Genomic DNA, 14,989 nt, shown 5'->3' with positions numbered 1-14,989 from the left:
CCCAGCTAATTTTTTGTATTTTTAGTAGAGACGGGGTTTCACCATGTTGACCAGGATGGTCTCGATCTCTTGACCTCGTGATCCACCCGCCTCGGCCTCCCAAAGTGCTGGAATTACAGGCTTGAGCCACCACGCCCGGCCCAACTCAGGGAATTCTTTTGGCTCCATGTAGGTCCCCCATCCCTGTGCTTTGGCTTAGAAATTCTCAAGGCAGTAAATTGCTTCAATCAGAATCGACTTATTGACTTCATTGTTTACCACTTTCAAGGATCATTGCCCTTCACTGTCCAGTGTTGCAAACCACTGTTTCATATATTTTGTCTTTTTAAATTTTTAATTATTATTATTATAGGTGGGAAGGTAAATCCAGTCACTGTTACTCTGTCTTGGCCAAAAGCAGAAGTCCTTATATGAATTTTAGTCTCCTAAGCTATGCTACTCTGAGGTAGATAATAGCATAATTTAATGTAAAAGGTTTGTATCTGCAACAGCCCTTTGGAATCTTCCCACTAAAAGAGGGCATTTCTAGCCATTCTAAAATCCCTAGAGCATGTCTGTAAATTTGAGTACAGTCTGTTTCTGTAACACCAACTATAATTCATTGCTTGGTGTTGGACAACTGCTATTCCATGCAAAATTGGGGTTCTTTTGGCAAGAAAAAAGGAAATTCATACTGGGTAAACAAGTGATGGAGCTTGTCACAGCCTTATACTATTGATGGTTTATGAGCTAGCCACATATTATGGCATGGTTAGGTGCTTTTATGCATAGCTCTCTGCATAAAATCACAAGTAGAACTTTGCTCCTTTTCACATATCTTGTTAAAAAAAAAAAAAAAAGGTTTTGCTCAATCTCTTTGTCCATTAAAGGAATATGAACTTTGAAGCTATTTAACCATCTCTCTAGCAGGTTTTAAATAGAGCTGTAATTAATTAGAGAGAAGAAATTGAATCTTGGGGAATAATGTACTGGCAGAACATTGAGCCTGGCAGTTATTACACTTTCAAATGTCACATACCAATAAAAGGGTTCTGAGTCATAAGGATTTTTGTTGAGTCAACTGACAAGTGCTTTTAAATTGTAGTATCTTCTGTTTTCGAAATTGTTCTGTTTAACCCTTTGCTATTACTTACCTTCTACCATATATACATTTTTCTTCTTAGTGTCCTCCTTCCTTTTAGAGCTATCTTTCTCTGGTTTCCTTAGTCAACTCCACCTTTTTCTTTTGGAGGTAATATACAAGAGTTAATATAAATGACCAATAATATATCATTGGCTTCCTTGAGCTTTTAGCTCACATAATTTTAGTCTGCTTTCTTTTCTTGTAGGTGTCCTTCAAGTAGTGAAGCAGAGTGTTCAGATCCCAGTTTTTGTGATGATTCGGCCACGTGGAGGTGATTTTTTGTATTCAGATCGTGAAATTGAGGTGATGAAGGCTGACATTCGTCTTGCCAAGCTTTATGGTGCTGATGGTTTGGTATTTGGGGCATTAACTGAAGATGGACACATTGACAAAGAGCTGTGTATGTCCCTTATGGGTAAGAATTTGTATCTACGACCTAAAAGCCTCTAATGATAATTGTATTTATGCTCCCAATATAGAAAAACATCATCACAAAACTGATTTTGCAGTCATAGCTACAGACACTTATACTAACCTAAGTATTTCAAACAGTAGTTATTTAGAGGTTTGGGGTGGGGTGTATGTATGGCAAAGCCTTCTTAACTCACCTTAATTGCTATAGATTAGGTTCTGCTACTGTTCTCATAGAATAGAAATTTAAGGGAAATTTACCATGGTTCTTTTAATTACTGCACCAAGAACTTCAAAAGCTATTATAGCTGATGAGGATGGACCACCAAGTTGGAAGATGTGAAGGGGACAGAAGCAAACTACCTATATTACTAGGCCAAAGTATTTCTTAAGTGTCCTCAGAGGGGCAAGTAATAGATGTAATGCTATCCTTATGGTTGTCAGTTTAAATGATTTTCATTTGGTGCTAAGGCATAACCATTTTTTATGTAAAAATCAGAGATTTGTGGAAAGATAAGACATTTGAATTTTTAAGGCTGCCATTTTGTTATTATGTTAGTTTACTGTCTTGTTAGGAGAAGGTATTAAAAAGTTTCAGCTAACATGGAGAATTCTGTATGTAGTAGTCAGTGGTGACCTCTTCATGTTGTTATGTGACTTTCTTTTTATAGCTATTTGCCGTCCTCTGCCTGTCACTTTCCACCGAGGTGAGTCATTTTCATTTTAGAAGTTCTGTTGAACAGTGTTAGTTTTCTAATGTCAACAACTGCCACAACATTTTTATGGAACACAATTCTGTAGTGTTCCAAGGTTACCAACTGGTTTTTTAGATTCTGGGACTAGAAGATATAAAAAGAGAGATGTGCAGTCTCTAGAAAATTTGAAGCCTTGGTTATGAAAAGTTGTTAAAAGATGTTGGTAGTGGTGGGATGTAATAGAGAGAGGGATGGAATAAGTATTGCCTTCAAGTGCGTTGAAGCAAGCATTCCAAGCAAGAATCCTATCATAGCATTCCAAGCAAGAATCCTGAGATTCATTTTAACTAAGATTGTGTTAGGTCATGTACAACCCCAAAAGAATAAATTGTTGTCGCTGGTGAAATGAAATGTACTGCCTATCTTAAGCCAGGCAAAACTATCCCTGGGGTTAGCACTGAGGTGAAGTTTCACAGATAGAAACTTCCTAAGGGAAGAGAAAGTTGGGGATCTGGAGAAAAATTGGGTATTATTAGGAAGGGAGAAAGGAGAAACAGATGCTGTCTAATATTGACTATGTAGTCAACAGATGTCCACTATGGTATACAAATTGTTTTTCGTTATAGCTTATCTGCATCACAATGATTTTTTAATGTGACAGTTTCTTATAAAGAAATATTTCCTATAAAAAAACCAGTTAGTTATAATTTCTTTTCTTTTTTTTTTTTTTTTGAGATGCAATCTTGCTCTGTTGCCCAGGCTGTAGTGCAGTGGCACAATCTTGGCTTACTGCAATCTCCGCCTCCTGGCTTCAAGCAGTTCTCTGCCTCAGCCTCCCTAATAGCTGGAATTATAGGTGCCTGCCACTACACCTGGCTAATTTTTGTATTTTTAGTAGAGACAGAGTTTCACCATCTTGGCCAGGCTGGTCTTGAACTCCTGACCTCATGATCCACCTGCTTTGGCCTCCCAAAGTGCTGGGATTACAGGTGTGAGCCACCGCACCCAGCCAAAAAATCAGGTCATTATGATTTCTATGCTCTTTGGCCACTTCTTGGTTAAATGGAAGAACAAGTGTCTATTTTGCCTTCAGAGAGCACTGCCATTGCACGTGAAAAGAAGTCTACAGCCAAAAAAAATTTTTTTACTTCAAATTTCTATTCGTTTCTTTATTCCAATAGGTTTAGCAAAAATATTTTCCTATTTTCAAAATTTGTAGAATTTTTGGGTTCCACATTTTTTTCACTCATGTATTTAATGAGATAGCATAATATTGTTATAGTGGTGAGAAGGCGCTGCCACCAAAACAGGTGGATCCTCTGTGGTAGATTTAGTTGCCTACATTAAAGGGTGAAATGAAGGGGTCTACTTCATTTAGAGGACCACTACCACCTAATCCACCACAGGTTAGAACTTCTATATTATGTAGCAGCGTGAGAACCAAAGCAGATGTGGGTTTTTTGTTTTCAGTTTCCTGGTACCACTTTACTCTTTGAGGGCTCTGAGGAGGGTAGAAGTCTTTAGTAGGATGGAATTGAAACTTCATATAGTCTGTTGAAAACAACTATCCTTATGCATTTAAAATTTTACCATATATGAGTGCTACCTGTGCACATTTATTTAATGATTTTCTTTAAATAAAATCTTAAGTATGCACCCATAAAAAAGAACAAGATCATGTCCTTTGCAGAGGCATAAATGGAGCTCGAGACCATTATTCTTAGTAAATGAACACAAGAACAGAAAACCAAATACCACATGTTCTGACTTATAAGTGGGAGCTAAATGGTGAGAACACATGGACACATAGAGTGGGACAACACACACTAGGGCCTTTCTGAGGGTGGAGGGTGGGTGGACAGAGAGGATCAGGAATAATAACTAAATGGGTACTAGGTGTAATACCTGGGTGATGAAATAATCTGTACAACAAACTCCCAAGACATGGGTTTACCTGTATAACAAACCTATGCTTGTACCCCTGAGCCTAAAAAAATGTGAAAAAAATCTTAAGTTGTTTTCAATAGAAACTTTTATAACTACTGTAAATTGAAAACTTTTCATTTCTTATCTGCATTTAAGTAAATATACCTCTTTAAACGTGTACCATTATTTACATGCACAGTGGTGGTATGCAGACTGTGGTGTGCTGATAAACTGGCTCTTAGAAAAAAGAGCCCTGATTTGTAGCATTTTTAAATTTCTGTGGTTTAAATACTCTACCTTCACTAATATTTTAAAATTAATTAAATTTTTGTTTTTCTTTTGAGACAGGGTCTTGCTCTGTCGTCCAGGCTTGGGTACAATGGTGCAGTCTCAGCCCACTGCAACCTCAACTCCCTAGGCTTGAGTGATCCTCCCATCTCAGCCTCTCAAGTAGCTGGGACTATAGATGCACAGCACCATGCCCGGCTGATTTTTGTATTGTGGATATGGGGTCTTGCCATGTTGCCCAGGCTGGTCTCAAACTCTTGGGCTCAAGTGATCTGCCCACCTCCCAAAGTGCCAGGATTATAGGCATGCGCCACCACACCTGGCCCTACCTTCACTAATTTCAGGCTGCCAGTGGATTAACAATCTGACTTACAGAATTATTGAGTGTTTAATAATTGGCCTTTGTAAGCCACACAAGCTAGGTCCTGCCTGCCACTGCATGTATGCTACATTTTGGGAAGCAGTGCATTAAAGGATATCTGTTCAAAATTCACATCAATTTTATTTATTTCAGCCTTTGACATGGTTCATGATCCAATGGCAGCTCTGGAGACCCTCTTAACCTTGGGATTTGAACGAGTGTTAACCAGTGGATGTGACAGCTCAGCATTAGAAGGGCTACCCCTAATAAAGCGACTCATAGAGCAGGTACATGGAATTTCTCTTTTTTCCTCTAAGACTCTGTTGTAGTTACTCTTGACATTCTGTTTAGCCAGTTTGTAAAACTGTATATTACTGACCTTGTGATTACTCTGTAGGAAAGAGCAAGCAGGCAATAATGTATATCATTCTTACTTCTTTCACATGAGCCTTTTTAATCATCAAGGCTTTTATTATCAAATTACACATCAATAGTGCCTAGAGATCTGATCTAACTTGGATAAGCAGAGCAGATTTTACCTTTCCTCTCCCATTGGCATTACAGTTTCATTTCTTAGTTTAGATACAAAGTCTTGCTATGTTGCCCAGGCTGGTCTTGAACGCTTGGGCTCAAGCCATCTGCCAGTCTCAGCCTCCCAAAGTGCTGAGATTACAGGCATGAGCCACTGCACCCAGCCAGCATTGCAGTTTTAAGCCACATCTTTTCATTATACAGCCCATGTATATTCAGGGAATTTCAATATTTCATTATACAGCCCATGTATATTCGGGGGATCCCATATGAAATTATCATCTGGAGATAAATTCCAAAACCAAAATTATAATCTTATTTCTTCCTATCTGTCAATATAGAAGGAAATATATGTTTCTCTTTTATGAGTTCTCCTGGTGAGCTGGCATCATTTGTAGAGCACTCAGAGGATGACTTTGTAATTATAGTATGTCTATGTTTTTCTGACATCAGTCCAGAAGCATTATAAATTAGTGAATATAGACTTTGAGATAGGAGTCATGTGTTTGAGACTCAGGTTTGACACTTGCTATGTGATGTTGAGTAGGTTAATCTTTAAGCCTCTGTTTCCCCTGTGTGAAACTGAGATGAGTTTAATACTTCTTTTGTAGAGTTTCTCAGAAGATTGCTAGAGATGAGATATGTAGGAGGCTTAGCACAGTGGTTGGTATATAGTAGGTCTTAATAATGTTAGGTTCTATTATTGCTGCTATTTTTTTTTTTGGATTATCAGGAAGCAAACATACCTTTTAATATTCTTTCCCATGAAGGTCAAGAAAGAAAACATTACTAGCACCTCTGAAGGCCTGCCTCTTCTGTCTTGCAAAACTATGCCTCCCTAGTCCCCCAAAATAGCCACTTTCCTGATTAATACTATCATAGATTAGACTTGCCAGTTTTTGAATTTTATTTAATTTAAATAAAATCATATGTAGTATTTATGTCTAGCTTCCTTGGCTCAATACAAACCAGTGGGAATTATCCATGCTGTTGAATGTGACTATATTTCATTCATCTTCATTGCTGTATACTATTTCATTGTATTGCTGCTCTTATAAATAACAGTATTAATGTTCCTGTGTAGACATCTTGTTATTTTCACTTTTCTATAGCCATGAAAATAATTTTCAGAAATTTCTCCTGAAGAGCCGACGTGACTTTGCTATTCTGGGTTATAACGGTTTGACAAACATTTATTAAATGTATATTAGATGCAGGACATTGGTACTGTGGTAGTAACCAAGGGGCAAGTGCCTGTGTGTAGTCACTGCTCTTACCATTTAGTGCAGAACAGGCACTTCTAATAGAGCAGGCAATTTTAATACAGCTCTATTTTTAAAAGGTACTGTAGGAGTACATTGGAGAGGAATTACCCTCAAATTTAGGGAAATGAAGGTTGGCAATAATTAGACGAAGCTTACCAGAAGAAAAGATATTCAGACTGCAGTGTTACCCTCATTTGAAGGATGTTTGAGAGTTATCTGTGTAAAAGTTGGGGCAGTGGGGAGTGAGGGTGAAGTGGGGAGGCGGGTGTTGGTGGAATTGTTTCATATAGAAGGAATAGTATAAGCAAAGGCTATAAACAAAAGCAAGCATAACTTAAAATACTGAGGAATGGACAGAATATTGAATGTGGAGATAATGATATCTAGAGCCTTGAAAACCTTACTAAAGTGTTTATTTTCCTGGTGCAGCTGGAAGGCCTAATGTGTTTTAGAAGAGTTGATGAATTAGTTTTCCAGTTTTAATAGGTTACTCACTAAGGAGTAAAGAATAAGATATAATTGCCATAGTTCACTCTGTGTGTGTGTGTGTGTGTGTATGTGTTATTTGTATGTTAATCATTGGTTAGTAGGAAGAGCTACTCAAATATTCTCATACATTAACTTTACTGAAGTAACTACCTGGCAGTGTAACATACTAGTTAAAGCATAGGCTTTGTGGTTAGACAATCTGTGTTTAAGCCCTGGCTTTGACACTTAGTAGTGACCATGGATACATTACCTGACCATCCTAAACCTCAACTTGCTTTTCTGCAGTTAGGATAATAATGGCACCTACCTCCTAGAATAACTAGGAGGAATTTCTTCAGATTATAGCACTTAGTAATTGTTCTATATTATTACATCTGACACTTAGTAATTGCTCTGTTATTAAATCACTTTGCTAGTCTTAGGTAAGCATATACTTCTAAATAATCTTGTGTGGAAGGCAAAAAGAAGTGATAGAATTTCTTTTTTTTTTTTTTTTTTGCGACGGAGTCTTGCTCTGTTGCCCAGGCTGGAGTACAGTGGCGCAATCTCGGCTCACTGCAACCTCTGCTTCCTGGGTTCAAGAGATTCTTCCGCCTCAGCCTCCCAAGTAGCTGGGACCACAGGCACGTGCCACCACGCCCGGCTATTTTTTGTATTTTTTTTTTTTTAGTAGAGATGGGTTTCACCATGTTGGCCAGGATGGTCTCAATATCTTGACCTCGTGATCCAACCACCTCGGCCTTCCAAAGTGCTGGGATTACAAGCGTGAGCCACTGCGCCCAGCCAAAAGTTATTTCTTTAAAAATATTATTTCTCTATGTTTTGGAAAGCCTTGATTTGGAAGAAACAGGCAAATGTGACTTTTTCTCATTCTGAAGTGATTTCAGCTTTTTAGGTAGTCAGTGTTTTGTTTTATGGATGCTTTGTTCATACCATTTGAGAATATGAAGCATCCTTGTTCCATTTATTTCTCTAACAATTATTAAGTTCTATGAAATAGCCACTCCCCTTTTTCACTCGCCTTCATTACCTTGCTTTATTTTTTCCTTGTTATCGCTACCTGGAATTTTATTGTATAAGTATACCTGTGCATTGTCTCGTCTACCTTGAATGTGTAAGCTCCATGTGAGTAGGAACTTTCTCTTATTCACCATGTCAGGGAGGAAAAACTTTTCTTCTATCCTCAGGGTTTGTTATTTGGGGCCTGCACTGACTGAAGACAGATTAGCAGGAGCAAAAACAGATTTTATCATATACATAAGTACATATATATATCAGTACATACAGAAGTTCACAAAGAAATATGATTTAGAATTGGGGGCTCATATACCATTTTAATAGGTGAAGGGAAGGGAGAAATGGCGCTTACAGGGGGAAAATGACTTTTTGAAAAGATAACTTTCTAGAGACAAATTTATTATGCTGGACATTTTACTTGTCCAAGATCCCAAAGGAATAGAGAAGATCTAGTGAAAATTAAGCATTTACAGTAATTTTCAAAATTTAATATATTCTGACTCATGTTTCTATTCTCACTGCCTTATTATCCCATTCAAGAGAAAGATATTAAAATTTACTTTTTTTTTCTTTTTTCAGGCAAAAGGCAGGATTGTGGTAATGCCAGGTATTTATTTATCTATCAATTCACTAGCATAACACTGAACTGTAGTGGAAGAAGAGCAAACGAGGCAGGAAAATGTGAGAGAGAGTATTAGTACATTATATATTAGTACATGATCTTCAGAGAGAATATATAGTCTGATTAAAATACTTAAGACTAGGAGACCTGTGCTTGAATTTAAAAATTTAGATAAGAAGGAAAATATTCTAATAGGGATTAGCTCAAAGAGGAGCAAATAAGGAAGTAGATAGAGATTGAGGTTTTTCCATGTTTGCTCTCCCATTATATAGAATTTTATGAATTTAGATGTTCGTCTCTGGTGAGGCACATCAAATTTGATGCTGCTATACTGTGTTTGAGACAAATGTCCTAATGAACAGGTTTAAGCAAAAGTTTAGGCAACATTCTTAGGTAAAATATAATACTCTCTCAGTTCCTGAAAATCTCTGATTGCCAAATTATTTCTTGTAACCAGAATTGAATATGATCCTGATGATAACCGTAAGATTAGTTAAGTTCATAATGGCTAACTAGAAATGAACAGTTGGAGCAGTTTTCTAAAGAATTAGAATTAAACAATACAACCTAGAAGAGTGAGACAAATATAAAGATGATCTTAATTTTTCTTTTTATTAAGTTTCTCAAACATACAAAAAAGTAGAAAATAGCATTATGAATACTCATATGCTTGTTCCCTAGATTTAACATTTTGCTAAATTTGTCCCATCTTTTTCTATCCTGAGGTATTTTATGAAAGTTAAATTGAAAGCATCATGACATTTTATCTTTATACATCTCTAAAAAGGGTGGGATTTTATGATAACCACAAGTCCATTGTCACACCTATCAAACATTTAATACTCAACTTTCTCCAGTTGTCCCCACAATGGTTTTTATAGCTGATATGTTCAAACTAGGATCCAGTCAAGGAACAAGCGTTACATTTTTGGTTATCTTTTGTTTGTTTTTAGAGATGAGGTCTTACTATGTTGGCCAGGCTGAACTTGAACTCTTAGCCTCAAGTGATCCTTCTATCTCAGCCTCCCAAGTAGCTGGGACTAGTTGCACACTGCCACACCCAGCTCTATTGTATTTTAAAATATCTTTAATATAGATGGTTTTCCTTTTATTTTTCTTGCTTTTAAAAAAGTTGCATTTACAAAGTTTGAGCTGGGCCCAGTGACTCACACCAGCAATTTGGGAGCCCAAGGCAGGTAGATCACCTGAGGTCAGGAGTTCAAGACCAGCCTGGCCAACATGGTGAAACCCTGTCTCTACTAAAAATACAAATATTAGCCAGGCATGGTGGCGTGTGCCTGTAATCCCAACTACTTGGGAGGCTGAGGCATGAGGATGGCCTGAACCAGGGAGGTGGATGTTGCAGTAGGCAGAGATTGCACCGTTGCACTCTAGCCTGGGCGACAGAGCAAGACTCCATCTCAGAATAAAATCAAATGAAAAGTTTGGACTACTTACCCTGTAAAATGTCCTGCTTTCTGAGTTTATCAGATTGTTTCCTCTTGATATTGTTTAGCTTGTTCCTCGTGCCTCTGTATATCCTATAAACTAATAGTTAAATCATAAGGTTTGAATAAGTTAAATCATAGCTTAAACATTTTTAATAAGAATACCTTGTGGGTGATTCTGCATACTTATATGACATCACATCAGAAAGTATTCAGTCTCTGATCATCTCACTACTAATGATGCCAAGACTGACCAGGGTTCAAAATAGTGACACTTAGATAAAGAGTAACTTTTAAAAAGAGGCCATGAACCTGGGCAATATAATGAGATACCTTCTTTATAAAAAAGTAAAAAAATGAGTTGCGCATGGTAGTGTGCTGCTGTAGTACCAGCTACTGTGTTGGCTGAGGTGGGAGGATAGCTTGAGCCCTGAAGTCAAGGCTGTAGTGAGCTATGATCATACTGCTATACTCCAGCCTGGGCAACAGAGCGAGCCCCTGTGTCAGAAAAATAAAAATAAAAAGGCCATGTAAAGGGGTATTGTCAGATATTGAGGAAGCCCTTGACCTGTAGCAAGTCCTTAAAACAGGCACAGATAGAAAGTATATGTTATCTGTCAAATTAAGGTCCTTTTTGGTTTATCAAGGAGTGTTAAAGAGACTTTCTGAGTGTTGATACTTTTCCATTTAGCACAAAATGTATATAGTATTGACAAATAATACTTAGACAATTGTTGACATTGAGTACCTTTGTTTAATAAGCAATTGTTACCTGCTGTGTGCAAGGCATTACCTGGGATGCAAAGCTACACAAGAAACTACTTTCTCAAGAAGCTGACTCAGGTCAGAAGATATTACATACAAAAATATTTGTGCTTAATTTCTTTAACAAACCTTACCAAGCAAATGTTAATTATATGACAATTATGTATATTATATACTAATTGTGTAACAGATATGAAAACAGAAATTAAATAATCAGTCCTACTTGGGGAGCTCACAGAATAGACTTATAAACAAATTTATTAGAATTTCATGTGAATAAATACCAGCAAGTAAAAACTCCTAGGTAAGTCATTCTGAATGCTTAATAAGTATTCATCACTGGGAAATATAAAGAGGTAGTTACCCTCTAGGAACTTCCATAATGAAGCCTACAACATACTTAAGCTCTGGTTTCTTCATCTATAAAGAGAAGAATATTAAACTAGCTCTGTGGGGTTCTTTTTAATGTGTTAGTCTGTGTCTGGAAAAATATATTACCTGGCCGGGCGCGGTGGCTCACGCCTGTAATCCCAGCACTTTGGGAGGCCGAGGCGGGTGCATCACGAGGTCAATAGATCGAGACCATCCTGGTCAACATGGTGAAACCCCATCTCTACTAAAAATACAAAAAACTATCTGGGCATGGTGACGCTTGCCTGTAATCTCAGCTACTCAGGAGGCTGAGGCAGGAGAATTGCCTGAACCCAGGGGACGGAGGTTGCAGTGAGCCAAGATCGCGCCATTGCACTCCAGCCTGGGTAACAACAGCGAAACTCCATCTCAGAAAAAAAATAAAAATAAAAAAAATAAAAAAATAAAAAATGTATTACCTATGTACTTAAGTTGCTAACTGAGCAACATGTGTTTCAGTGGCCAGATGTTTTGCTATTTGTTAGAAGGAATAGAAGGAAATACTATATTTATCTCTTAATCCTTACAATAGGCTTATGAGGTAGGCAGTATTACCCCTCTTTTATTGGCAAAAATGTTGAGGTTAGTGGATTTAAGTAGTTTATCTGAGATCACATAGCTGTGAAGAGCTACAGTGATAAAGTCAAGATTTCAGTCTAAATCTACTCAGCTTTTGTGTTTTCTATTTCTTTCTTTTTTTTTTTCTATTTTTGGAGACAGGATCTCATTCTGTCACCCAGGCTACAGTGCAGTGGTGCCATCTCAGCTTACTACAACCTCTGCCTCCCAGGCTCAAGTGATCCTCCGGCCTTAGCCTCTTGAGTTGCTGGGTCTACAAGTGCCCACCACCACATTCAGCTAATTTTTGTAGGTTTTTAGAGAGATGGGGTTTCACCATGTTGCCCAGGCTGGCGTTGAACTCTTGAGCTCAAGTGATCCTCCCACTTCACCTCCCAAAGTGTTGGGATTACAGATGTGAGCCACCACACCCAGCCTTTTTTCTATTTCTTAAGGCTGAGTGATATTACTGTACCGCTAAGGAAAAAAAGACAAGTTAATGAGTCTCAAAGAGTATGTAAAGATAGGTTATTTCAGCAACTTTAAAGCTTGAGATACAAAGTACATATATTTAAAATATTGAATACATCCTGTAGTGAGATAAGGATATAAAGATGAGTAAACTAATTTCGTATTTATAATCTGACACCAATTCAGAATATGATTCTTTATATATAAATATTTAAAAGATTGTTCATCAAAACAAATGTCATCATAAAATATTTGGTGGTACAGTTTTAATAAAGTAGAATCAGATTCTTCTGTGAAATAAAGTATGAAGCTGATATTATAACTCATAACCTGTATAATACCTTGCATTTTTCTGTTCCCAGTGAAGTCAGTGTACTCTTTAAATCCTGGGCTAGAGACAGAACCTTAGAGGTTCTCTTTCAGGCGCATCTCTGAGGTTGTGCTTTTGTAGATTTTTTTCCTCAAACCTGTACTTACCTTTCATTTTAATTTGATTTTGCTTTAATTGAGGGACGAGCAGGGATAGCATTGTTATGTTAGCCAATGGACAGACAAGATTCTATCATACATGTTCTATAACCTTAATGGTACTTCCCCAGAGTCTATATCTCTTTTATCACTTTTCTAATCTCATTCCAGCTTGATAGGGAGAGACTAATTTTTGAATCAATGAGGAAATTCAGTTGATTCCAAGTAAAGCAAGCAATCATTATTCATTAAATGTTATACAAAATTCTGTTTTACTTAATGTGTTACTTATTCTTTCCAACAGGAGGTGGTATAACAGACAAAAATCTACAAAGGATCCTTGAGGGTTCAGGTGCTACAGAATTCCACTGTTCTGCTCGGTCTGCTAGAGACTCAGGAATGAAGTTTCGGTAAAAATGTATTCTGTGATTCCAATAAGAAGAATGAAATTAATTTTTACCTTCTCTGAAATAGGAAAAGATGGTGACATTATTAATCAATGGAATGTTGTGACTACTACATAAGTACTGTAGTTGTTTTTGTAGTTGAAAAACATTTCTGATATGGCTCTTGTCCTGTCTTAAAGAAACAAACTCTTTTGAACATAGTTGAACCTTGCATTGTAAAGGCATTGCTGAACTTAGACCAGTTATAATAAACAAATTCCACAGTTGAGCTTCGAATGAGTCAGCTATGCACATGTGCCCATTTGTGTATGATTTCCTGTAGCAAAGTTAATAACTATGGTGTAAGGATGGAAGAGTCATAGTTATTTTTCTCCCTCCTACCTTTAATACTTAGTTTTCCTTCATATTTGTTCTCTGTTTTTAGTTATTTTTAAGTTATATTACCTTAAGAAATTGTGACTATTATGTGGGATTTTTTTAAATACTTAAGAGGATTCTTATAATTTAATAGTAGTTGAATGTTTCTGTTTATAAATGATTGGAGAAAATACAGTGTAAAAGAAGCAAGATGGCTGGGTGAGGTGGCTCAAGCTTATAATCCCAGCACTTTGGGAAGCCAAAGCTGGTGGATCACTTGAGGTCAGGAGTTTGAGAGCAGCCTGGCCAATATGGCAAAACACCATCTCTACTAAAAATACAAAAAAATTATCTGTTGTGTGGTGATGTACACCTGTAATTTAAATTTAAAAAAAAAAGCAAGAGCCTTGGAATTTACAATTCCAGATATAAAATGAAGTATACTGTCTGGTGGATTCAGCTACTATATGTTTCAAGTAATTAATTAATGAAAATTATGGATGAATATAGTAGTCTAGCATGCTTGACCTACCCTTGTATAATGAAATAGTCTATAAAATGAAGTGGCAGTAGGAGGACTCATTTAATAACATATGATTGATTATTCCTTTATTATTTCTATTACAGAAATTTATCTGTTGCCATGGGAGTCTCACTTTCTTGCTCGGAATACTCCCTAAAGGTAACAGATGTGACCAAAGTAAGGACTTTGAATGCTATTGCGAAGAATATCCTGGTTTAGCCAGATGTCTCTGAGAGACATGGATATCACAGGATGAAGGTAGAAGTATAATCTGCAATTCTCTATGACACAGCTTTAACCTTCTTTTCTGGCCAGGACAGTCACAATCTTTGTTTTAAGTTTCACATGGCCACGGAGAATGTGCCCAAGAAGAAAAAGAATTTGAAACAGAGAGTCACTTCCTAATTTAGTCTTACCAGCAATTGTCATCATGGTTAAAGCTGGCCTGTACTTCTATAGACAGAAGCTTTGTTTGTTTTCAGTGGAATTAATTGATGAACTGGGAAAATTCAACTGCATGGTATGAATTCAGAGTGTGACTTAAGGGTCAATTCAGTAGCAGAATTTTTCTTTTTCATTGGTAAAATAAAAATTTCTACTCTTACAGTATAGTCTCTTATTCTTGCACTGAATACAGTCTGTAGCCTACAAGTATGAAAGGAAAAATGCTGTCTTATTTTTTTCTTCACTTTCTCTTTTTATTATGTGCTCGTTGGATATGCTGCTTTGGGCAAGATAATAAGGGTACAGAGTAAAATGGTGCAGTGTGAAAATTCCCAGACTTGGGAAGCAGGATATCAAAGTTCCTAGACTTATAAAGACAGAAGTGATCTCTGGCATTCATTAGGTTTCT

The 14,989-nt window shown here is 37.0% G+C and overlaps 1 protein-coding gene across 2 annotated transcripts in view; it reads left to right on the top strand.

Moving 5' to 3' along the window:
• The window catches only part of CUTC (cutC copper transporter), a 25,408-nt gene extending 10,666 nt beyond the window's left edge, over nt 1-14,742 (top strand). The window contains exons 4-10 of one of the 2 annotated variants that reach the window (XM_017531284.2): nt 1,329-1,538; nt 2,206-2,241; nt 4,958-5,091; nt 8,686-8,713; nt 10,963-11,019; nt 13,154-13,259; nt 14,241-14,742. In XM_017531284.2, coding sequence (XP_017386773.1) covers nt 1,329-1,538; nt 2,206-2,241; nt 4,958-5,091; nt 8,686-8,713; nt 10,963-11,019; nt 13,154-13,259; nt 14,241-14,355 — 686 coding nt within the window. In that variant the 3' untranslated portion in view covers nt 14,356-14,742. The remainder of the gene's footprint in view (nt 1-1,328; nt 1,539-2,205; nt 2,242-4,957; nt 5,092-8,685; nt 8,714-10,962; nt 11,020-13,153; nt 13,260-14,240) is intronic. The other variant, XM_017531286.2, reaches the window with a different exon arrangement.
• The last annotated feature ends 247 nt before the right edge of the window (nt 14,743-14,989 follow it).

The sequence above is a fragment of the Cebus imitator genome, unplaced genomic scaffold (genome assembly GCF_001604975.1).
Source record: "Cebus imitator isolate Cc_AM_T3 unplaced genomic scaffold, Cebus_imitator-1.0 Scaffold71, whole genome shotgun sequence".
NCBI lineage: Eukaryota > Metazoa > Chordata > Mammalia > Primates > Cebidae > Cebus > Cebus imitator.
This window is presented reverse-complemented; position numbering and strand designations above follow the sequence as displayed.